General features: G+C 41.6%; 2 protein-coding genes across 5 annotated transcripts in view; one reads left to right on the top strand and one right to left on the bottom strand.

Annotated features, from left to right (window-relative positions):
* Positions 1 to 17,108, top strand: part of LPIN2 (lipin 2) — a 114,873-nt gene extending 97,765 nt beyond the window's left edge. For all 3 annotated transcript variants that reach the window (XM_090285767.1, XM_090285766.1, XM_090285765.1), the window contains 13 exons: positions 3,489 to 3,588; positions 7,030 to 7,217; positions 8,955 to 9,048; positions 9,470 to 9,539; positions 10,216 to 10,305; positions 11,044 to 11,126; positions 12,083 to 12,227; positions 13,096 to 13,244; positions 13,807 to 13,893; positions 14,802 to 14,954; positions 15,367 to 15,481; positions 16,137 to 16,240; positions 16,578 to 17,108. In XM_090285767.1, coding sequence (XP_090141893.1) covers positions 3,489 to 3,588; positions 7,030 to 7,217; positions 8,955 to 9,048; positions 9,470 to 9,539; positions 10,216 to 10,305; positions 11,044 to 11,126; positions 12,083 to 12,227; positions 13,096 to 13,244; positions 13,807 to 13,893; positions 14,802 to 14,954; positions 15,367 to 15,481; positions 16,137 to 16,240; positions 16,578 to 16,722 — 1,523 coding nt within the window. In that variant the 3' untranslated portion in view covers positions 16,723 to 17,108. The remainder of the gene's footprint in view (positions 1 to 3,488; positions 3,589 to 7,029; positions 7,218 to 8,954; positions 9,049 to 9,469; positions 9,540 to 10,215; positions 10,306 to 11,043; positions 11,127 to 12,082; positions 12,228 to 13,095; positions 13,245 to 13,806; positions 13,894 to 14,801; positions 14,955 to 15,366; positions 15,482 to 16,136; positions 16,241 to 16,577) is intronic.
* Positions 17,109 to 22,162: 5,054 nt separating this feature from the next.
* The window catches only part of EMILIN2 (elastin microfibril interfacer 2), a 51,086-nt gene continuing 49,917 nt past the window's right edge, over positions 22,163 to 23,331 (bottom strand). For both annotated transcript variants that reach the window (XM_090285764.1, XM_090285763.1), the window contains exon 8: positions 22,163 to 23,322. In XM_090285764.1, coding sequence (XP_090141890.1) covers positions 22,985 to 23,322 — 338 coding nt within the window. In that variant the 3' untranslated portion in view covers positions 22,163 to 22,984. The remainder of the gene's footprint in view (positions 23,323 to 23,331) is intronic.

Genomic DNA, 23,331 nt, shown 5'->3' with positions numbered 1-23,331 from the left:
TTCAACTGGAAGTTAGCTCTATCCATTAGAAATGTAATGTGAGTTGCATATATAATATTGTCTTCTCACAAATTTAGAGTGAAAAAAAAACAAGTGAAATTGAATTTAGTAATATATTATATTTAAACCAGTAAAGCCAAATTATTATAGTTTTAACATGTAATCAATATACAAATTATTGAGATTTTGCATTTTTATAAAGTAAGCCTTGGACATCTGGTGTGTTTTATGCATTTTTCAACACACTTTACATATCTCACACCAAAGTAGGACAATTCAAGTTCTCAGTGGCCACATGGGGCTGGTGGCTACTGTAGTGAGCAGTGTAGACCTAGAGGCTTAATTAGGTTTGGGTTAACATAGTTTTTATTTTTGAGTTGAAGGTTACTTTATGGGATATATTGAGTCCATAATAGTGCATCTCATAATGTCTCACTGTGAGTGATGTTAAATTTGGTCACTTATTTAAGATATTGTTGGCCAAATCTATTTGTTGTAAAGGATATTTGTCCTTTTGCACTTAGAAGGTAATACTTTGGCTGTGTTCTTCTGTCTCAGGATTGCTTTTGCTATTCGGGGTCTTTTTTGGTTCCATATGAATTTATGGAGTATTTGTTCTAGGTCTGTGAAATATGTCATTGGTATTTTAATAGGGATTGCATTGAATCTGTAAATTGCTTTGGGTAGTATGGCCATTTTGATGATGTTGATTCTTCCCATCCAAGAACATGGTATTTGCTTCCATTTATTTGTATCTTCCTTAATTTCTTTCTTCAATGTTATGTAATTTTCAGAGTACAGGTCTTTTATCTCTTTGGTTAAGTTTACTCCTAGGTACTTTATTTTTCTTGTTGCTATAGTAAGTGGTATTTTCTTTTTTGTCTCTGTCTCTGCTATTTTATTGTTGGTGTACAGAAATGCCTTAGATTTCTGTATATTTATTTTGTACCCTGCTATTTTGCCAAATTCACTTATTATATCGAGTAGTCTTTTAGTGGAGTTTATAGGATTTTCTAGGTATACTATCATGTCATCCACATATAATGAAAGTTTTACTTCCTCTTTCCCAATTTGGATGCCTTTTATTTCCTTTTCTTGTCTGATTGCTGTGGCTAGGACTTCCAACACTATGTTGAAAAGGAGTGGAGAGAGTGGACAACCTTGTCTAGTTCCTGAGTTCAGGGGGAATGCTTTCAATTTTTGTCCATTGAGTATGATGTTGGCTTCAGGCTTCTCATATATAGCCTTAATGATGTTAAGGTATGCTCCTTCTATTCCCATTTTGCTGAGTGTTTTCATCATAAATGGGCGTTGTACTTTATCAAATGCTTTTTCTGCATCCATTGATATGATCATGTGATTTTTGTCTTTCATTTTGTTTAGGTGATGTATTATATTTATTGATTTGTGAATATTAAACACAGCAGGAGGAATCACAACACCAGATAACAAACAATACTACAAAGCCACTGTAATCAAAACAGTCTGGTACTGGCATAAGAACAGACATATAGATCAGTGGAACAGAATAGAGAGTCCAGAAATAAACCCAGGCCTCTATGGTCAACTAATATTTGATAAAGGAGGAAGGAACATAAAATGGAGTGAGAAGAGTCTCTTTAACAAATGGTGCTGGGAGAACTGGATAGGGACCTGCAAAAAAATGAAACTAGACCACCAACTTTACACCACACACGAGAATAAACTCAAGATGGATCAAAGACTTAAATGTAAGCCGTGACACCATAAAAGTCCTAGAGGAAAACATAGGCAAGAAAATATCAGATCTCTCACGTAACAATTTCTTCACGGATACATCTCCTAAAGCAAGAGAAATAAAGATAAAAATAAATAAATGGGATTACATTGAACTAAAGAGTTTCTGCTCAGCAAAAGAAAACATCAGCAAGATGAAAAGGAAACCAACCATATGGGAAAACATATTTGTCAATGACATCACAGACAGGGGACTGATTTCCAAAATATATAAAGAGCTTATACGACTCAACATCAAGAAAACAAACAACCCAATTAAAAAATGGGCAAAGGACCTGAACAAACACTTCTCCGAAGAGGACATACAGAAGGTCCATAGACACATGAAAAAATGCTCAACATCATTAGCCATCAGGGAGATGCAAATAAAAACCACAATGAGATACCATTTTACACCAGTCAGAATGGCCATCATCAACAAATCAACAAACAACAAGTGCTGGCGAGGATGTGGAGAAACGGGAACCCTACTGCACTGTTGGTGGGAATGCAGATTGGTGCAGCCACTATGGAGAACAGTATGGAATTACTGCAAAAGATTAAAAATGGAACTGCCTTTTGAACCAGCGACTCCACTACTAGGATTATACCCGAAGAATCTTGAAACACCAATTCAAAAGAACTATGCACCCCTATGTTCATTGCAGCACTGTTTACAATAGCTAAGTGCTGGAAACAACCTAAGTGCCCATCTGTAGATGAGTGGATCAAAAAACTGTGGTACATTTACACAATGGAATACTATCTAGCAGAAAGGAAGAAGGAACGCCTGTCATTTGCAACAACATGGATGGAACTAGAGAGAATTATGCTTAGTGAAATAAGCCAGGCAAAGAAAGAAAAATACCATATGATATCACCTAACACAGGAAACTAAAGAACAACACAAACAAAGGAACTAAATAGAACAAAGAGCAGAATAGCAGTCAATAGGGGGGAGGGGAGAGGGAGAGAAGGGGGATAAGTAAGGGAAGGGTTTAGTCAAAGAACCCGTATAAATGACTCATGGACATGGACAACGGGGAGGGATATGATTGTGGGAGAGGGGGTGGGTTGGGTGGGGGAGAGAAATTGGGGGAAAAGGGGACAACTGTAATTGAAAAACCAAAAATAAAAAAAAAAAATAAATAAATAAATTTAAAAAATAAATAAATAAAAAATAAAAATAAAAATAAAGATAAAGAAGGTAATACTTTGGCATCCTAGTTCCCAAAAACCTTTTCTTCATGTTTTAGAATAATGGCTTCTTTCTTGATGACAGTGATTTCATCAAATTTGGTCATGCTTGATTGTACTATAAATATTAAAAAATATTACCAAATATAAATTATTTTTAGGGGCTAGGATTATTCATGTAACAGCAAAAGAAAAAATGAATAATTAACTTATGTTTATTGAGCAGCTGGTCTGTGTGTAACACTGATTTTCACTTCCATTTTTAGGGGCTAGGATTATTCATGTAACAGCAAAAGAAAAAATGAATAATTAACTTATGTTTATTGAGCAGCTGGTCTGTGTGTAACACTGATTTTCACTACCATTGGTGTTAGTGGTCGAGAACCAATGCAAGTGAAAAGGTTATTTGACACTTTTAAAAATAAAGCCCAATTCAAATCATGGTCGGTTTTTGCAAACCTTTATTTTCTTTCAGAGTTGTAAATGAAGAATAACTAAGTTCTTATCTCTGATGTGTTTTTCTTATTAACAAACAGGTGTCCACAAGAGAAGCCAACACCAGGGACCTGATGATATTTACCTAGATGACTTAAAGGCTCTAGAACCTGAAGTTGCAGCTCTCTATTTCCCTAAAAGGTAGTATATTCCTTTTATATTGAAGAGTGAATAGCTCTACAATAGTCTAGCTATTTCTAGAGCAAAACATTTTCTCTAAGGAGCAAGATGATGATGTCCTTTAGCTAAATTAGATGATTTCTTCAGATTTAGAAGATTCAGAAATTGTGCATGTTGTTTTGACTGTAGTAATATGAAACTAATAACTTACTTATTTATGAAGAAATTTTTAATGCAACAAGAAGAGGTACACTAGCTGGCTGGTGTGGCTCAGTGGATTGAGCACCAGCCTGCGATCTGAAAGGTCACCAATTCAATTCCCAGTCAGGGCACATGTGAGAGGCAACCATGTATCTCTCGCACATTGATGCCCCCCCCCCTTCCCCTCTCTATCTTAAAGAAAAAAAAAAGGAAGAGGTACACTAGTTAAGTCTACAGAGGTGTATACCAATGGATATGACTTCAGATTAGCACTATTACAGTCATTAATGCAAACTCAGCAAGCTTAAGAAAATTTATTAGCATTTGTCTCATTTTTTATGTGTTTTAAAGGTAGTATATCTTTATCTGAAAAATGTTTTACAAAGAATGCCTTCACTTCCAAGCTCCTAGGCTTTTTCTGAAGTCAAGCCTGGGTGTGGGGAGGCACCATCCCAGCTGGCCTGTACACCCTGCATTCCCTAGAACTCTCACCTCTTGTTCCCCTTTTTCCCTGTCCCTCGTGGTTTTCCCCTTAAATAACTCTAAACCTCAGATAGGATACACTTGTACTATTTTCCCAAGTTCATTTTCATTCTTCAGGGAATTCCATTTCAATATATTCTATGATTACGAGAAAAAAATTTTCCCCATGGAAAGTATGACTTGAATATACTGAATCATAGGCATACATAATTAAATACATTTAAATAAATTATTGGAAAACATTTTATTAAGTTTTTATTAAAAATAGAAAGATGGGATTGATATGAAGTTTTTTAATTTTTTATAGATATTTTTAGAAGTCCCCTAAACTCCTTCCTACTACCTCCCTAAATTTGTCTCAAATACTTACTTTATTTAAAGTAATAGTTGAGTTTTTAAAGATGAGAGAACTGAAACTGATCCATTGTTTTCTCCAAATAAGAAAGTTAAAATGTAAGCTGTCTTAGAATTACCACTTTCTTTCAGATTTCTCAGTCCTTAGTCATTACTTGCATCGGGAATCCTAAGATAGATTTCTTACTTTCCCTTTTAAAAACTGGGGAAAGTGGCTAAAGCAATGGGACCCTACTGTGCACTATTATAATTTGACTGTTTAGGATCATTGCCATTCACCAGGTGAACTTCTTACCTCATGAACAGATTATTTCTTGAGACATTTTATACATACTTAGAGTGAAATTGTTGTCATGCTTATAACGTGTTTTATGATTGTGTTCATTGTTATCTTGACTATCAAATATTTATAATTAAACTTTAAATCACATCACCCTTGTGGACCTGGTGACAGGTTGAATCAGATGGTGTCTTCCCTATACTGGTTAGAGCGACACTAGTTGCTCTGACAGAACTCAAGACCTCAGTGACTTACCCATGTGTGATAATAACAGTTGACTCTTGAACAATGCGGGGGTGGTTAGAGGCACCAATCCTCCCAGCATTCAGTTGAAAATCCACATATAACTTTTGACTCCTCCAGAACTTAACAACAGTCATCCCTCCATAGGGAGTTGGTTCCAAGACTTACTGCAGATACCAAAATCTTCAGATGCTCAAGTCCCTCTTGTAAGATGGTGTAGAACAATGCATGCAGTCATCCCTCCACATGGAGTTGGTTCCAAGACTTGCCACAGATGTGCAAGTCCCTTATATAAGATATGATATAGAACAATGCATACAGGCAGCCCTCCACATCCCCAGAAAATACTGTTTTTGGTCCTTGGTTGGTTGAATCCATGATGTGAAACCCAGGGATATGGAGGACTGACTGTCTATTGGGAAAAAAATCCATGTATAAATGTATCTGCACAGTTCAAACCCATGTTGTTCAAGGGTCAACTGTATTCCAGTGCTGTTGTTTGGTGCGAGGCCTTACACACAGTAATTCAGGAGCACAAACTCCTTCCATCTTGAGGTTCCACCATGCCCTACCATCCCCTTAGGACCTCAACAGGGAGAGAGGATCACCTGAGTAGTTTTCAGGAGCCAGGCTTGGGAAGGGCAGAGCCCACGCCTTCTGTTCACATCAACAACTCAGTCATCTGGTCACGTGGCTACGCCTAACTGATGGGACCTAGCTGTGTGCCCATGATAAAGAGGAAACGGCTGTTTGCGTTTTACCTTAGCCCCAGCATAGCAGTAGGCTTTGCTGCCTTATACTGGCTTTGGCTTTTTCACCATTTGCGATGAAAAGAACATTCTGAGTTAACTTCAGTACATATTATGATATGGCTGTGCATTGCTGTTAAGACAGAACATTTCCAAAAACCTAAGTCTTTTGTTGGTTCAAATATAAAACTATAGCTTTTGATACTCTCTAGTTAATGATACACCTGTATTCTGCTGCCATCTACTGCTCAAAATTGAGATTTTTTTGAAGATTCTTACAATTTACTAGATTTTTGAATAAAAGAAAAGAATTTGAAAATTGTCAAATAATAAATGTGACATTAGCCATTCAAAGGGCAATTAAACATTCATGACTAAGAAACTTAAGGTGTCATTTCCTTGTTTTTTTTTTTCTCAAATTTTTGTTCCATTACAGTTTCCCTTAGAATTCCCTTCTAAAACCTGGCTTCTGCGCCTTATCATCTGGAAAAATGAAAATATTGAATAGCCTCATATTTATTTCTGGCCCTTACTCTAGTGAAAGAACAGTCTGTTTTTAGTTTATTTCTTAATACATTTATTTTTGTGGTGGGTCTAGACTCATAATTTTCTCTTGCTTGATTTCTGTGTTTTATTTCATGGAGTAACAGATGAATTTAAAAAGCTTTGTTTTTAAAAATAATACAGCCTTGGACTACAGTAATTTTCTACAGGATATATATAGTACCACAGCTTTTTCTAGGAAGTTAGGATCAAAAGGTTTCTAAAATCAGACTTTTAAAAATTATCCTGTCATTTTTATCATGTAAATATAAATAAGTGCTTAAAATTCTTTTACCCCTTTAATTAAAATCAGAAAGGTTGTAGTTGAAATGTTTGTGTTATTGTGAATAACTTAGATTGATTTTTGTGACATTTACTGTATTCATAGTTAATTCCTCAGTAGTGCTAAATAGGTTATTTTTAATGTCATTCATTATGACATGATTCCATACACTACCCAAGAAAAGCTGTGTCTGATGGTAGAACAACCTGTTGCTTTTAAAGGGGATTTGTTATTTGATTTGAGCCTTCAGAGAACCATGTAGTAAGCTAGGAATACAAGAAGTTGCAATAAAGCAAAATCCTTTTTTCTCTGTCCCTTGTCTGCAGTGAGACAGATCCTGGCTCCAGGCAGTGGCCTGAGTCTGACACGCTCTCTGGCTCCCAGTCCCCACAGTCTGTGGGAAGCGCGGCTGCCGATAGCGGCACTGAGTGCCTCTCAGATTCTGCCATGGACTTGCCTGACGTCACCCTCTCCCTTTGTGGGGGCCTCAGTGAGAACGGAGAAATTTCTAAAGGTATGCTAGGCAATCATGCCATGTCTTCACCTTGAAAAAGGCAGCCCAGTCATCATTTGATTGAAAACCTGCTGTTGAGACATTTCAGGAATTAAATTCTTTAATGATCTTGTGCAGGTAACAGGTGTCTCTTTTTAATGTGAGACCCTTAGCCCCTCACTTAAGGTACCTCATGTGGGATGACATTACATATAAGTGGCATGAGTGAGGAAGTGTGCCTTGAAGGCTCTCAGTTCACATTAACAGGTCGAGAGGTCCTGAGCCCCCCTGTTTGCTCAGTGGCCAGGGGCAGCTCAGGCTGAATTAGTTAGCTCTCTCGTCTGTAGAGTTGTTGAAGTGTCTGTGGGACTGGGGCCCAGGTTCCCTTCTGGAAAGCACTGAACCTTGAATATGAAAGTGGGGCTTGACATTGTCAAAAATTGGTGGTTCACTGAGTAAATGGTCTTTTTGGCAAAAAGTAGAAGGGATTACTTTCTTTCTCTGTCTTGAGAGTTGGCCCAGGAGAGTAAAGTTGCTTAAGCGAAAGGAAGAAGCTCAGCGCAGGTAGTTTAGGCATCTCTGCTGTGGGTTGAGTACCATGTGTGCATCTGTCCCGAGTTCTTCAGCCTTTCTGTTCTTCCTTTGTAAACTAAGCTCTTAGTATTTTCTCAGTTGGACTGGTGGCCTTTGATTGATTTTCCTCTAAGGAAAGATTTTCTTTCCATGATTAGCATCATCTTTTGTCTTCTCTTGCCCTCAGAGAAACTGAAGGCTTGCATGTGGCAGACTGGGTACCCATGAGCCTTACAACTATGTAGCCTAAATATTTTTCTTTTTAGGGCCATGGGGTGTTCATTATACCTCTTTCTTCTCCATCTCTTAATTCTATTCTTTTTTTTTTTTTTTTTTTTTGCCAGAAATTAAGAGTGTGTTATAGCCAATGGCTTTTTTCCAGGGATAAAATTAAATAGGTCACATTCTTACAATCCTCATAAGCCTTCATTTAAAAAAATATAGGGAGTGGGGAATGGGAAATTTACAATTTAAATACTATAAAATTTACACTTTTTAAAAGGTAGATTTTGTTATTGGAGGAGGCAGAAATGGCAAGTAAAAGTAAGTAATATGTAAATCACCAGGAGGAAAATTTCTCTGTTGGCATAGATCTGCTAGAGTGCAGGTTTAGGAACAGGGTACAAAAATGCATGTAAAAACCTCATTTTTCCTGCAAGAACTTGGGATTTATTTCTTCACAGACCCAAAGTCAAATTTTGGTGTGTGTTTTTTTTCTCCAAGCAGTGTTAAATGTTTTGTTTTTTTTTTCTAATGTAGCATGCACTTCAATCTGTAAGACCCCTATGAATGTTCCTCAGTTATGCAGTTGCCTGCCAGTAAAGACTTTCTCCCTTTGATAAGAATGAAACTTAAAATTTTCATTAATTATAGAGTGTGTTTGTGTCTGTGTTTTCCTCTCTCTCTGGTCATACCTGTAAATCTATTTTTCTAAAAGTCTCTGGCATATCTCTTTCTTCTGTTTTGTAGTCTTTAACTAGTGGGAGAGGGAAGGGATAAAAGTATTCTTTCTTGCCCTAGGGAAAAACTTTTAATGAATACAAAAAAAAAGTATTTTTATTTTATTTTTTAAAGTTTTTTTTTTTAAGGACATATTTTATTCCTTAGTCCTTTCAATGCAGAGTATTATGATCTTATTTGGGAATTTATATAATCTCTAATAAAATTAATTATTTTACATTGCAGAAAAATTCATGGAGCATATCATTACTTATCATGAATTTGCAGAAAACCCTGGACTTATAGATAATCCTAACCTTGTAATACGGATATATAACCGGTAAATATTCCTGTTTTTGTAATTTTTAAATACTCTTGCAGGGTTTTTTCCCAAGTGCTCCTTTTATCTATTACAGTTTTTCTTGCTACAAAATATGTCATTTTGTATAAATGAGCTAATGGGCAATGACTTCACAATGAAAGTGAAGCTTCAGCTTCATTTTTAAGTGAGGTATTAAAATGTTATTTTGTTTGGTAGATTTTACTCCTTATCTGTTCAGAGAAGTTTGGTCTGAAGCAAAGACTATGTATGTGACAAAAAATTAAGCTGATCATCCTTTTACTGAAAAGAACAAGGAATTTTATATTATTTATTTCTCTCTCTCCTCCCTCCCTATCTCCCTTTTTTCTTCCTCCCATCCTTCCTCCTCCCTCACTCCTCATTCTGTGTAATAGTTTTACACAATTTTTATTTCTGACAGTTACTATAACTGGGCTTTGGCTGCTCCCATGATCCTTAGCTTGCAAGTGTTCCAGAAGAGTTTGCCTAAGGTGAGATGATCTGACATTTGTTGCCTTTTCAAAAGTTATCTGTAGCATATAGTACTTAGAAAATGCCTTATGTGCATATTTCTGAACTGGGTACTTTTCCAAGTTTTATTTAATATTATAAAAGATTCAAAGTGTTCTGTATGCCCACTCAAATGTTCTTATGTCCAAAATCTAGGAAATTAGCTGGGCTGCCATATCTTTGTCATTTTTACTAGATATTTATATCAGTTTCTGATTATGTGTAAAAGTTGAGAGATTTTACTAATTGTTAAATATAGAGTGAATGAAAAAATTTCCTCTCATTAATATGGAAAGAAGTAGATACCAGAAGCATGACATCAGTGTGTTAGGTCAAAGTGTAGCTGATAAACTTACTTAATAGGACCCGAAGTTTGCTTTGAATCTGTCCTGCAAGAAGACATCATTGGCCTAATTGGTCCTCAAAACTCAGGAGAGCCACATTTTCCAAGGGTAGAGACATGAGAACTGCCATGGAGCCAGGCTACTGTGAAAGAGGACACTGTCCATCTTTCAGGTGTCAGGAACCCTGGAGGAGTTTGGGAGATTGTTGCTCATACTTCATGATAAGGCACTGTTCTGCAGGCTAATGGTAGAAAGTAGTTGGGTACTCTGTGACAGACAAATTGCTAGACCAACCCAAGTTGATTGTTTCTAGGCCACAGTCGAGTCCTGGGTCAAAGATAAGATGCCAAAGAAATCCGGCCGCTGGTGGTTTTGGCGTAAGAAAGAAAGCATGACCAAACAGGTAACTAAACTGGGGATATCCTTTCCATGAGGTGAAGAGAAGTGAGTCTCTTATTTATTCAAAGAAATTCTTTGCCAAGCACAAAAAAACTCCATTTGGGCTAGATAATACTCTTTTGCAATAACAGTCACCATTTTTGAATAGTTGCTATGTGCAGGTACCATGCTAGGTACTTTACATGTTACCCCTTTCCTTTACAGTGGCCCAAAAGTATAGGTGTTTGAGTTCCCATTGTATACAGGTGAGGAAACTGGGGCACAAAGAGGTGAAGTGCCTTGACTGATAAGAGATGGAGCTAGTGTTTGACCTTGAGTCCAGCTCCAACACCTGTTCTCTTTCCACTTTGCTGCATCACCTTCCAAATGCAGCAAGAGCTTGCTGCCCTCCTACACAGGGGGCGGCAACACCAGTCACTTCTGTTCTGTAATCCCAGTGTCTCTGCCATGGACCTAATGAGTGTGGACTGCTTGTATTATATTTTGTGATCTGAGATGGTGGTCTTTTAAAATATTTTTCTTCTGCCTTTGTAGTAACAGCTTTTGTGTAGCAGCAGCATGTGATTTTTATCTCAGGTTTCTGTCCTTTGGCTCAAACTAGAGAACATCTGTTTTCTTGAGCATTTTAAAGTCGTGGATTCAGAAAGCAGTTTTGCTCATTCCTGGCGAGGACCACTGATAATTTTTTTGTTGTTGGTAGGGGGAAAAACTGCACTTTACCATTATTATCTTGCCTTTTTAGTTGCCAGAGGCCAAGGAAGGGAAATCTGAGGTACCACCCACCAGTGACCTTCCATCAAGCACAAAGGAGTCAGCCAGTGGCAGGTGGGGGCACCCTGTCCTTCCAGGCTCAGAACACTTAGGCCACCCCTGCTTTTGTGATTGCATTCAAGTTGATTTTGGCAATTTTGTTTAATTCTTAGAAACATCTTCTCCGATGGCCATACATGAATAAGGGGCTTATTTGTGCCACTCAGCTAGCAAATGATAACTTCTGCTTTTCTAAAAAATATTATTTGCTTAGAAGAATAAATATACTTATTACTGCTCCTCCCATCATGGAGCCATGAAATCAGATGCCTGTGAAATAGATGTAGGCCTTTGGGAAGGGGGAATATCGAGGAGCCTCAAGATGTGCTGTCCTTGGTGCCCCTGCTCCTGGCTTCCTGTAAGGCTCAGAGGGAGATATAAAGGAGAAGCTCACAGAGATTGGGGTGGGTCTGACTCATTTCTGGGAAGAAGTAGCACCCCTTTAGACATTCAGATGTGCTGGCCCTTAGAGGAGGTGCCACAGTATATCCCATTCATTCTGACAGTGTGTACTTTCCCCAAATTCTTCTTCCACCCTTCCCCGACCCTTTAGTTCAGTAGTCTCTGCGACAGTATAGTCTTACTACTCTACCATCTTCTCTTAACCAGGGTGCAGGAAATCTTTCTTGTTAGTTTTTTAAAATAAATATAAACAATTTTCTTCAATTAGTACTTTTTGAAACATACATATCTACTGCAACCATTAGCACTTAACTGGTCACAGCAGAAAACACCCAGTCACAGCCAGAAAGTAACCCAAGCAGTCATTAGAGGTAGGAGGAAGGTGGCGTAATCACTTCATGAAATGAATATGTAGGCATGGGAGCAGGATGTGGGAGAGCAGCAGAGGGAACGCTGTCCCCATTTCTAGAAAGGATTGAGGATCTCTTTCTTCTCTTGGTCCTAAATGAAAAGCTCTTCTCAGTAAGACAGCCTACTGCCTCTTCAGTAACTGGGTTGATGTTGAATAGGTCAGCAGAGGATGACTCATCCAGTGATGAGGGGTCCCAGGAGTTTGAAGAATCAATCAAAATGGACCCTGTCCCCACAGAGCCCCCAAGCCACAGCAGCACAACCTCTTATAAGAAGTCTCTCCGCCTCTCCTCAGACCAGATTGTGAGTAGTGTGTGATCCATATGGATCCAGTAAGATTATCTTAGTAACTGTGTAAGTTAACCTATGTCCACTCGATCTCAAGCTTCACACACACAACACAGTGTGTGGTCATATAAATGTTCACATAAATGTCCACCTCCAGGGACCACCAGGATCATGTGGGGAACTCAGGACATAACTTCCTCCACCACCCCTAACCTCCCACCTCAGTTTGTGGGATTGAGCTGAGGAATCTGTATTTTTAACTGTTCCCCTGTGAATCTTAAACAGCTAGTTCATCACTGGCTCACCCACTATCTCTTTGAGAGCCACAATAATAGAGAAATAATGTTTTCTTATTTAGACACAATTCCCTGTTTTGTGTTTGTTTTCACTCCCTGGCTTTTCACCTTTTTTCATTGTGGAATGGTTTTTCTGTGCCCCCAGTCTTAGGTATGAAGGAGGAGCAGAGAGGATTTTTGTTTGGGGGATCAGAAAAGTCTTCGGGAATCCTAAAACTGTTTAGGCAGTGGCTCCCCAGGCCCAGGCCATTGGGTGAGCCATGTGCACAGCCCTGGGCCAGGCGTGTGGTGATATGACAGACACCATTCTGTTTTTTAAACATTTAGACTCTTTTCCAAACTGTTTTTAGCTAATTTTTTTCTATATTTCAGTTATCATATTAATGTATTCTCCTCCTTTGTGTATTCATACACACCTATGTATGTTTATATATTTTGGAGGTTAGGTTCCTTTTCACTTACTGTTATGTCTTAGGCAATCTCTTAGTGACTACATGTTATTGGAAAATGTAACTTTGATTCTTGCAAGTAATTCCATCAATTTTTAAAACTCTGCCTCTATGGTTTTCTTTTACTTTTTATAAAAGGCAAAACTGAAGCTCCAAGATGGCCCAAATGATGTTGTGTTTAGTATTACAACCCAGTATCAAGGTACCTGCCGTTGTGCAGGAACCATTTATTTATGGAACTGGAATGACAAGATTATCATTTCCGATATAGATGGAACAATAACCAAGTAAGCAGGAGCTTGTGGTGGGCGGCAGGGAGAGGAAGTGCAGATCCGTGTGTGGTGTGGTGGGGTGGGGGAACGGGGGGTTCCCTCAGCAGGCACCCAGCCCTCGGCCATTGTCAGGAGTGTTTTGCAAACTATGTGCACTGAGACATTCTGAGTGCAGTCCACACAGGGTCATTTTGTGGATGGAGGAGATAGGTGGAGCCATACGAATGTAATGTTGAAAATAACTTTTGGAAAGATTTAGTTATTTGGTCTCCAAATACTGGCATTAAAAAACAAAAACAAAAAAAAAACCCTAAGAAGTTCTTGAGATTAATGAGGAGATTAATGTGTAGTTGTAAATTTTCTCTGAAAATGAAGAGCTAGCTCTCGTGTCTGATTCTGCTTTCAGAAGTTTCTCAGTGGGTATATTTGCAGGAGACTGCCTCACTGCAAATTGCCCTGTAGATTGTCCCACCCCTCCACCCGGTGTTTTTCGGCAGCTGGTATATAACTAAAAAAGAAAACACTTGGCTGTTGAGTGCTTGATTCCTAATGTCTTTTCCTACTTCTACCCTCCTAGGTCTGATGCTTTGGGACAGATTCTTCCACAGCTAGGTAAAGACTGGACTCATCAGGGTATTGCAAGGCTCTACCACGCCATCAACGAGTAGGTCGCCTGTCCCATCTGCTAATGTGCTCTAGTGAGCTAGAGTTTTGCTTTGATTAACATCTATCAAAAAATAGCAATCATGGATGTTCACGATTTAGCTATTCCCATTCTTCTTTCCCACCTCTTTCCTATAGTCTCACACAAAGAAAACTGGCAGCCAACGTATATCATCCCATTCTCACAACACTGAATTTTAAGTGCTATCTGTATTTATAGTTTTAGCTGTAATTGGGTTTTTAGCTATAACTTAACAAGAGCCGATTTTCATTTTTGGTGTATAAAATTGGGTACTTGTGGGTAGTTAGGTACTTTTACATTGGTTATTTCTTTGAGGAGGTAATGCTTGCATGCTCGGGGAACCATTTCACCCATGGGGTCTTCTGTGCTAGTGCAGCAGAGAACACAGCACATGGCCTTTGTGGGACCCTAATACATAGGAGTTAAATTGATTTGAAAAGTCACAGTGTCTTAAATATTATCTGAAAATACCCAAATATGAAAATTATGTCATTTACCCAGGTATAATTTTGCTCCTTGGTTTACAGAATGGTTTGCCTTCTGCAAATCATCTTTATAAATAAGATCTTTTGTATTTTTCCTTTATAGAAGACAATTTAAAGATAGTTCAAGATTTTTGTCTGTTCTGTAATTTGCCTTCTGTAGACTACGTTGCTGAAAGTACAGCAATACTAACAAATTTAGCATAATCCCTAGTTGCATAATTTTTCCCCATGGTGTTTTCCACGGAAAGCTGAAATCTTATAATCCTATTTTCCTGTTAAATTTAAGAATTTGATTTTCACAGTAAATAAGACCGTCTTTACTTGGATCTTTTACAAGAAAAATGTTTTGTTTTTCACCTTTAGTCAAAGCACAGTGGGCTAATAGGACACGTTCTCTTTCAGGAATGGCTACAAGTTTCTATACTGCTCTGCTCGTGCCATTGGCATGGCCGACATGACCCGTGGCTATCTACATTGGGTCAATGACCAGGGCACGATCTTGCCCCGGGGCCCTCTGATGCTGTCGCCCAGCAGCTTGTTCTCTGCCTTCCACAGGTACCTCCCCACAGGCAGCCCCTCTGAGTTTATGGAGGGGGGGGTGCTATGGCCTAAATGGACTGTTTGTGAGAATGGGTGCCAGGCTCACTGAAAGGGCTTATATCTGTTTCAGAGCTTCTGTCTCTTATCTCTGGCTCCCCCATAGCATTCTAAGTCACAGCTCACCTGGTCTGTGTCAGGTGTGGTCAAGGAAAGTCAAGCTCTAGGAGTGGTCATTTTCTCTTTCTCCAAACCGAATCAAATTTTCTTAGTCAGCAGACTGTCTAGGGGAGAAGGAGAAAGAAAGATACCAGTTACAAAGGATTTTAAAAATTGGGTGGTTGTGAACACTAAAATTTTTCAGGACTATACACCAGGGAAAACTGCCATTTTGAATTTGGTGACTGTATTTGATTTCCCCCTCCACCAGGGAAGTGATAGAAAAGAAACCGGAGAAGTTCAAAATTGAATGTCTAAATGATATCAAGAATCTGTTTGCCCCATGTAAGCAGCCCTTCTATGCTGCCTTTGGGAACCGTCCAAATGTAAGTGTCTCCTTCAGGCTACACATACTGATGCGGTGGGTGAAATTGAGAGGAATATAATACTTCTAGGGTGTAGCCATGTCATGATTCTTAAGTGAATTTTATAGGCAAAATGAATGTTCTGCAAGACAGGTTTTCACTTTCTCTATTCCAAATTTTTTGCAGTAATTGTTGATGGAGATCTGCCCCAGAATCTTAGTAGATGGACATTTCCTCTTTGTTTCTATGTCTTCAATTCCTGTTTCCTCAGATGATTCTGATTCATGTTCAAAGTGGCTCTAAGCCATGACCTTGGATCAGCCCCAGAACCATGGCTCACCCTTAACGAGCACTTCCCTGACGCCTCCCCTTGGATATGCCCTCAGACGCCAGGCGTCCATCTGGCAGGCACTGGGGCCCCTCTTGCTCTGGAGCACTTCTGGCATCTCCTTGGTGCTCATGTTTCCTGAATACCCCTGCACACTCTGGACTTGGCTCCCCTTCTTGTTTGGGTTTGTCTAAAGCTTTGTTTCAGTGGCAGAGATACACAGTGCCCAGCTCTGCATGTTTCCGTAGACTGTCTTCTGTTTGTGCAATTCTGGCTCACAAGGGACTGGAGAAGCAGCTCCTAATTTCTTCTTCCTATAATCACCCTGCTTGATGTTTTGTTCTCCAGGATGTCTACGCTTACACACAAGTTGGAGTTCCAGACTGCAGAATATTCACCGTGAACCCCAAGGGTGAATTAATACAAGAAAGGACCAAAGGAAATAAGTCATCGTAAGTGTGTTTCCATTTCTCAGCCTAGTGTCCTGCAGACAGGGTGACACTGGGGACAGACAGATACTAAAGGTCAGGCCTCACTCAAAGTATCAAAACTCCACCTGCCTTTGGAGGCTTTCCTCTCTGCCTGGGTATTTTCTCCTCTATTTATGGGATCATTGATTTTCCTAGACTTTGAAGAGGAAATCTGTGCCTAGGAAAGAGACGAAGACCTGTCACGGATCCTACCGATCTGAGAAATCTGAATAACTAGCTTTACAGCCTGCCATCTTGTGCTCTTAGATCAACATCACAGTAACAGTTTGTGCTTTTCTTCCCTGATCCCTTCTCCCAGGTATCACAGACTGAGTGAACTTGTGGAGCACGTGTTCCCACTCCTCAGTAAGGAACAGAATTCTGCCTTCCCATGCCCAGAGTTCAGCTCCTTCTGCTACTGGCGAGATCCAATCCCCAAGGTGGACCTGGATGACCTGGCCTGAGGCAGCTCCTCCGGGAGGTCCTCAGTCTCTCACTTTGCAGCTGGGGAAGGTGAGCAGCGCTTCTGCTGGACAGAGGACACTGGGCTCCCCTTCCAGCTTCAGGCGTGTGGCAAGACCTGTGTTGACAGCTAGGCACCAGCAGGGACCAGGAGAGCTCCTGGAGCAGAAACTGCCATCTCCTTCACCCTCCCAGCCTGGCAGGGCTGCAGCTTTGTGTCCCCGTGGGAAGGAAGAAGTGAGGGAGCTCGGACCTGAGGTCGGAGGCCTGGGCTCCTGTCACTGGTTGGTTCTCACACACACTCTGTGTCAAGTTGTGTACTGGGTGTTCCTTTAATTGCAAAATTTAAAGGAAAAAAAAAGAAGCTAAGTAAGAGTGGACCAAAATATTGCACAAAGTCAAGTGTTATCATTTCCACGGGCAATTGAAGGTGTTTCTCTCTAAAACCAGGGCTTTATTAAGGGATCAGGCACCACCGAATTGCTGCAGGTCCCATTAATGATGTTGACTCAAACTGCCCGCTCACTTTTCAGTGGGCTCCTCCTTCTCTGCTGCACTGAAATGGGATGGCTGCTGGGGCAGTGGCCCAGGGCCACGCATCACACCCTCCAGATACGGGCTCCTGGGGAGGAAAAGCCCCTTAGTTCATCACCTTCTTTCTTGAACCTACCCAGAAAAATAGTTTTGAGGGATATATTTAATGTGTGTAAGAACAGGACTAACAGTGGGAGTTGGTTAAACAGCAAAGAACTCTGTTTTCAGGAAGGCCTTGGAAATGGAGATGTGCACTTGTGATGGCTCCTGGGAAGGGTCCTTTTCTCTGTCCTGCCTGCCCCTCAGTGTCTCAGGCTGGTTGTAATCAGCTGTCAGAGTCTGAGCAGATAGCGCCTGGGAAGGCTTTGTCCTGTGAGCTGGGAGAGCCTGGAGAGATCAGGTTGGGTGTTGACAATTAACTCAGTACTAAAATCAGAACTGTTAGAGAGGAGGCTTTTAGGGGACCAAGAATGACCATAGCCCTCTGTTGGTAAGAGAGCAGTGAGCCAAGTTCCAGAGCCGACGGGGAGCTGCATGTACAGGCACCACCCCACCCAGGGTGGTTTTCATTTCCATCTCTGCATCCCCTGTGCTTGTACTGGGGCTCTCCTTGTTTCAATTTACCCAAAATAACACTGATGTAAAGATGGAGAAAGAGGGGTGGTTATTTGTCCAGCTTGGAGGGTTGAAAGTCCCTGACGTAGCTCAGCCGTTTCTCTGGGTGCAGTTGGACGCAGAGTCCCTGGTGAAGGCCCTTGAATGCGGTTCTCCGGCAGAACCTGAAGGCACGCGCTTCCTCCAGTGCAGACCTTCCCACCTTAAATAGGTTGAGTTCTTATTGTTCGGAGAGTTTATGTACAGTAGGTTAGGGAAACTGGGTTCTGTTTGTGTGAAGTTCTGCCCAGTTACTGAACTAAGTTCCTAGTAGTGTGGCCGTGCAGTTACCTGATCTCATAGGTGCCGTCAGTGTGTCCTCGCCTTGTTTGCTTTAGAATATGAGCTTTATGCACTTAATCTGAGCTTAGTAGGGCCTCATTGCACGTGTGCGGTATGAAAAAGTTAATGTACACTATCTGTAGTCCTTTGAGATTGTCCTTTAAAGAGTTTTTGACCAGACAGTTTCTTTCTCTGGACATGTCGGCCTTAGAAGGTTCAGCCTGGGAGCCCGGGTCTCCCAGCCCCCTGTTGGGGGTGGCTGATTCCTGTGGCCCAGAGTCCATAAGCACAACTTTGTCACTTCACTGCAGTGATCCAGTGGATGCATACACTAACTAATGAGTCTTTTTCCTCATTTAAAGGAGCCCCTAAAGTAGGCGATTACTCTTACTATAGTGTTACGAAAGTATTTGTGCTGAAAACCCATTGCCATTTGGTACAAATGACGTGTTCTTTCTGTGAAAGAGAGATGCCCTGAATGTGTTTGCACACAGACCCTCATGATGGTGAGTGAGTGAAGAAGTGTTAGCCTCACACTGCTTTCAGTGGTGGATGGTATCATGGGCAGATTGCAGGCAGAGTGGGCTCTTCTAAGTCATTTTCTCAGTTGCTTCACTGGTGAAATCGCCATGGCTTGGCCCCTTGCCTGCTTTCCAGCTCAGCCCGACTTTAGTACCTGCCTCAGTGTGCACGCGTTAAGGCTCATGTAGCGGGGGCGTCAGCACCTGCATCTTCTGAGGCGTTAGAAGTGCATGTGCGGGCCCACAGCACACCACGCGGCTGTGTGTGTGAGTCCTGTGTTCACTGCACTTAAACATGTCTGCAGTTTTCTACTGGAAAACTTAAAAACTTACTACTGTGATGTCCTAAAATGAAAGCTGCTGTCAGTCACAAGGAGAACATCTGAAGAACAGCTAGTAAATGATTGGAAGTCCAATACTTGTGCCCGTAAGACCACACACAATGTGTTCATGAAAGTGCAGGCAAGACCTTTTAAAGATAGGTAAGAGGTCAAGAGGTCAACTCTTTCTCTTTTTGCAAGTTGGTGAAAACAGGCTTTTCCAGGGAATTTTAACATCTTTTCAATATCCTCATATTTACTCTAAGAAGCCTTATTTTCCTGTTTTAGAGCATGCTGGGTTTAATGAAACTAGTTAAAAATTGAGGTTTTGTTTTAAGTAAGTGCACTTTCCAGGTGAAAACTATGTTTTTAGTTTGAAGGTAAGAAAGGGAGGGGAAAACTTTCTCTTAATTTAATAATTACACTATGATAAAGTATTTGATTTTTAGACAACAGTGCCACTAATAAGTTTTAAGTTGTCATAAATTAATTGTAAACATCAATCCAGTACTCTTAGTTATGGCAAAGACCATTGTCTTAAGATAAATGGCTCATATTTTGGTGCAGTGTTTGATGTTCAAAACAAAATGTTACAACAATAAACAAACGTAAACTGAATGCATTTGACTCTTTCCTTCAGAGGATATTTAAACCGTCTTCTCTGTACTCTTGCCAGAAATTGTTAATTTCCATAAATTAGCATTTTGATCTTTGCTGACACTTAAATTTGTCTACAGAAAGGACTTCTTTTTGGTGCTTATTTTTATAAAACCTGACTCCAAAAGTGAGGCTACACCCTCAGGGACTAACCTCGTGCTTTGTAGGTTATGCCAGGGAATGATTCATTCATGCATGTGTGATTTCTGGTGTGTGCTCACTGGAGTCCTCTAGGCTGTTTACATCCCGCCCCTCAGCCCTTCAGGGGTTCCCAAGCACCCTGCTCACAGCCATCCCACCTTTCATGAAACCCTTCCATAGGGTGAGTACTGCTTAGGAATCCTGATGTTTTCATCAGCTTAGGAGAGTCAAAGTGAACTTGGATCAAAAAACCACGTCCCACATATTTAAATGAGCATCTTTTTATCCCCTTAGATCGCTGGCCCTGCCAGATGCAGCATATGCTGAACATGTTCAATCCCAAAATTCCTCCTTGAGAGTGTGCCTTTACGTATGGAGAGCTCTCATTTCATGCTTCTTTGCCGTGCCATGGCTGGGTGAGAGGTCGGAGAACGGGAGTCGGGGCTCTTCGTGTGTGTGGGGGGTGTACTTTGGGGAAGACAACGGAAGAGCCCAGACAGGGAGGCTGATTGTAAAGGAAATGGCTTTTACCCCACATGGCTTCGTGCACTTCAGGGAGGAGCAGCGTGGGCGCTGTCCCTGCACTCAGAAGGCCTGTCTCAACGGCAGCCTCCCCCGCCGCACTCTGCATCTGTCGGAGTTTGCACGTGTCCTTCTTTACTTCCCTTTGATAGGACAACAGAGGAAGACGCATATATGTGTTTAGAAAATGGATTTGGATATATGCAGAGGCGTTTCAAATATACAAGCATGGACTTTGGTGTCTCTCTGATCACAAATACCCCTATCCTTTCAAACTACAAATCAGCTGTGAGAATCAGTTGGTCACAGAGAAGCTAGATTAATATGCTAACATGGAAATAATTTCAAATGCCATTTGCATTGATTGACTTGCATTCTTTATTGCTGGGATCATTTTGGGGGTGTTTGTTGTTGTTTGGTTTTGAGGGGTTTTTTTGTTTTTGTTTTACCATTTAAAATTGGCCATTTGTAATGTTTCGTGTGGTAGGAAAAAAATGTCCCAGTCCTGTCTCTGCTTACCTTAAGAAGTACTCTGACCGTTTTCTCAGCGACAACTGCTTTATTTCAGAAGTAGTAACCCTGTGCCTGAGTGAGCCCTAGGGCCTGGCTCATGAGTCTCACTCACAGGCAGTTGCTCCAGAGCTCCTGCAGCCTCCAGCCCAGGCAGCCTTGCATTCTCTCTCAGTCTTCCCCTTTTGAAGATACTCTCTCCTAAATGGGCCATGATTCGGCTTTCTTCCTGTTTCATCTTGAAGTGAACACGGCACCTGCTGTGATCAGACTTAGCCTGCTTTGGTATGTTGGAGGCACAGAGCTGAAATTCACCTTCTGTCAGTAAATGAGTCAGAATGCACTGAGAATGCTACCTATTGCTGCAAAGAACTCTGCCTTTTCGACTATTGCACATTTATCCCCTTTGGCACAGAGTTAAGGTCTTTACAGGGGGTGTGAGGGAGAGAGGGCAAAAGCATGTGTGTGCCAACTCGGTTTTCCTGAACATGCTCCATTTCACTGGGGCTTTTCCATGACTCATTTCTAGGAAGCCAGTAATACTCTGACAGCCACCTTTAGCCACTTCCCCAGCTGGAGAGAGGGGATGTGAGTACCCTTCTCCCCCGCACTCCTGGACAGAAGCCAGACTTTAAAATACTAAAATGGCAAACCCTCGGGTTCTTGGTCACTTCTCCCCTGCCTGGGGGTGGGGGTGAGGAAAAGGCTCCTCTCTGCAGTGTCCAGGGGCCACCCTCTAATCTCTCTGGCGAGCAGCCCTGGAAACTCAAAGCAATTTTTACAGCATAAGAGTATTTGGTGGCTTGATTCAGGCCAAGGAAACTTGTCTATGGTTCACATCTTTCTCTGGGGCTCTAGGGGACGTGCCTCCCCCAGTAGCACTTTATTGACCAACAGATTTCACTAACCTGATGAGCAGAGACCCCTTGGAGTGAGGTCTTGTGTGCCTAGAGGCTTTTGCGGCTGCTGGTAAGGGCATGGCCAGCCTGGGCTTCCCGTGAACAGAACGTGCTCTCCACGGGAAGATGCCCGCCTTTCTCAGATGATCTCAGCTTTCAGTGTGTGCTCAGCGTTATGTTGGGCCTCTTGTTGCCTGGGAACCTGCGAGTTCTTAAAGCCGCATCTGTGTGATCTGGGCAGCGAGCAATCTCATTAGCTTGGGCAGCTGCTAATTAAATGTGAATTCTCAGCATCCCCTGGAGGAGCCCCTCTTCAGCTGCAGGGCTCACATGGGGACCCTGACCTCCAAGCACTTCTGGTCTGTCTTTATAAGCAAAAAAGAACCAAGGGTACATCTTGGATGCTGAGGGATAAGTTAAATGGTTGAGATTACTTTATTCAAGCTTACTCTATAGCCATCAAAAAGTCAAACAACTCTCAATCCATAAGGCACCAGATTCAAGTAGCATGAAGTGTTTTAGTGGTTTTACATCTTTATTGACACTCCCTGTCTTTGCACTTAAATTGTACATGTCATTCAAGGAGCCCAACAGGCTACACAGACACTCTCTCACGGATCTTTTCACAGCTGGGCCGAGGTCTGGGGTGAGCCGTGGTGAACCAAACCTGGGACAGCCCAGACTGTAAACTCCAGGTCTCGGTGTGGTGGCACATGCCACTTCAGTGTTTAAACTTTTCTCCTGCTTGCAGTATAAATAAACACAAGGACAGTTGGTGCTGCTTCGCTCTCTGGTAAAGACTAGCCACAGGCACCCGTTTCAGCCAGTCCACCGCCATAGACCTACATCCAGCAGCTCTTCCTTCTCTGTCAGCAGGACGTGACCCTACGGCCTAGTCCTCCAGGGCAGCACCTTGTAGGCCCAGCTCAGCCTCTTAGGGAAAAGCTGGAGATGGGAGTTGGAAAACACAGGAGAGGACCTCGCGTATACGTAGGGACGTAGGGATGTGTCCAACTCTTCAGCTGGCCTATGGGAGTGACAGAAGTCGGTGGCCACGTGGTTCACTCCTTGCTACCTGCTGGGAATCGGTGGCCTCCAGAGCCAGAGAGAGCTGGTGGGATGTCAACGGAAACTAGACCAGTGCTCCAGCTACATACATAAAGTGAATATATTAAAGCTTTCCAGTTCTCACAACTCTCTTCCCCCTTACTTTTTCCCAGAGCCCTAGAGGTGGGAAAGGAAAGGATATAAGAAAACCCCACTAAATGTGGAGTACATTTCGTCAAAGTCCGTGTGAGCCAACCTGCCCCCAGTCACCACGATGTTGACGCCATCTCCTGCCTTCAAGTGCACAATAAGGTGGAACGCTCCCGGGCCCCCGCAAGTGTGCAAAGCCCCTGGGGGCCGGTGGTATTCCAGGAATTCTCTCCTGTAGCCGGCTGTGTGCAGCTGGGCCACACTGGCATTGGACACCGACAGGACGGCCTCCACATACGCGTCCCTCTCAGGAGTGAGGGTGGCTGTGATCAGGTAGCGCCCGTCGTATGGAGCTGTGAAGATCCCTGGGAAGA

The sequence above is a fragment of the Furipterus horrens genome, unplaced genomic scaffold (genome assembly GCF_987537825.1).
Source record: "Furipterus horrens unplaced genomic scaffold, mFurHor1.1.pri manual_scaffold_8, whole genome shotgun sequence".
Classification (NCBI taxonomy): Eukaryota; Metazoa; Chordata; class Mammalia; order Chiroptera; family Furipteridae; genus Furipterus; species Furipterus horrens.
Note: the sequence above shows the minus strand (reverse complement) of the source record. Positions and strands in the feature narration are given on the sequence as shown.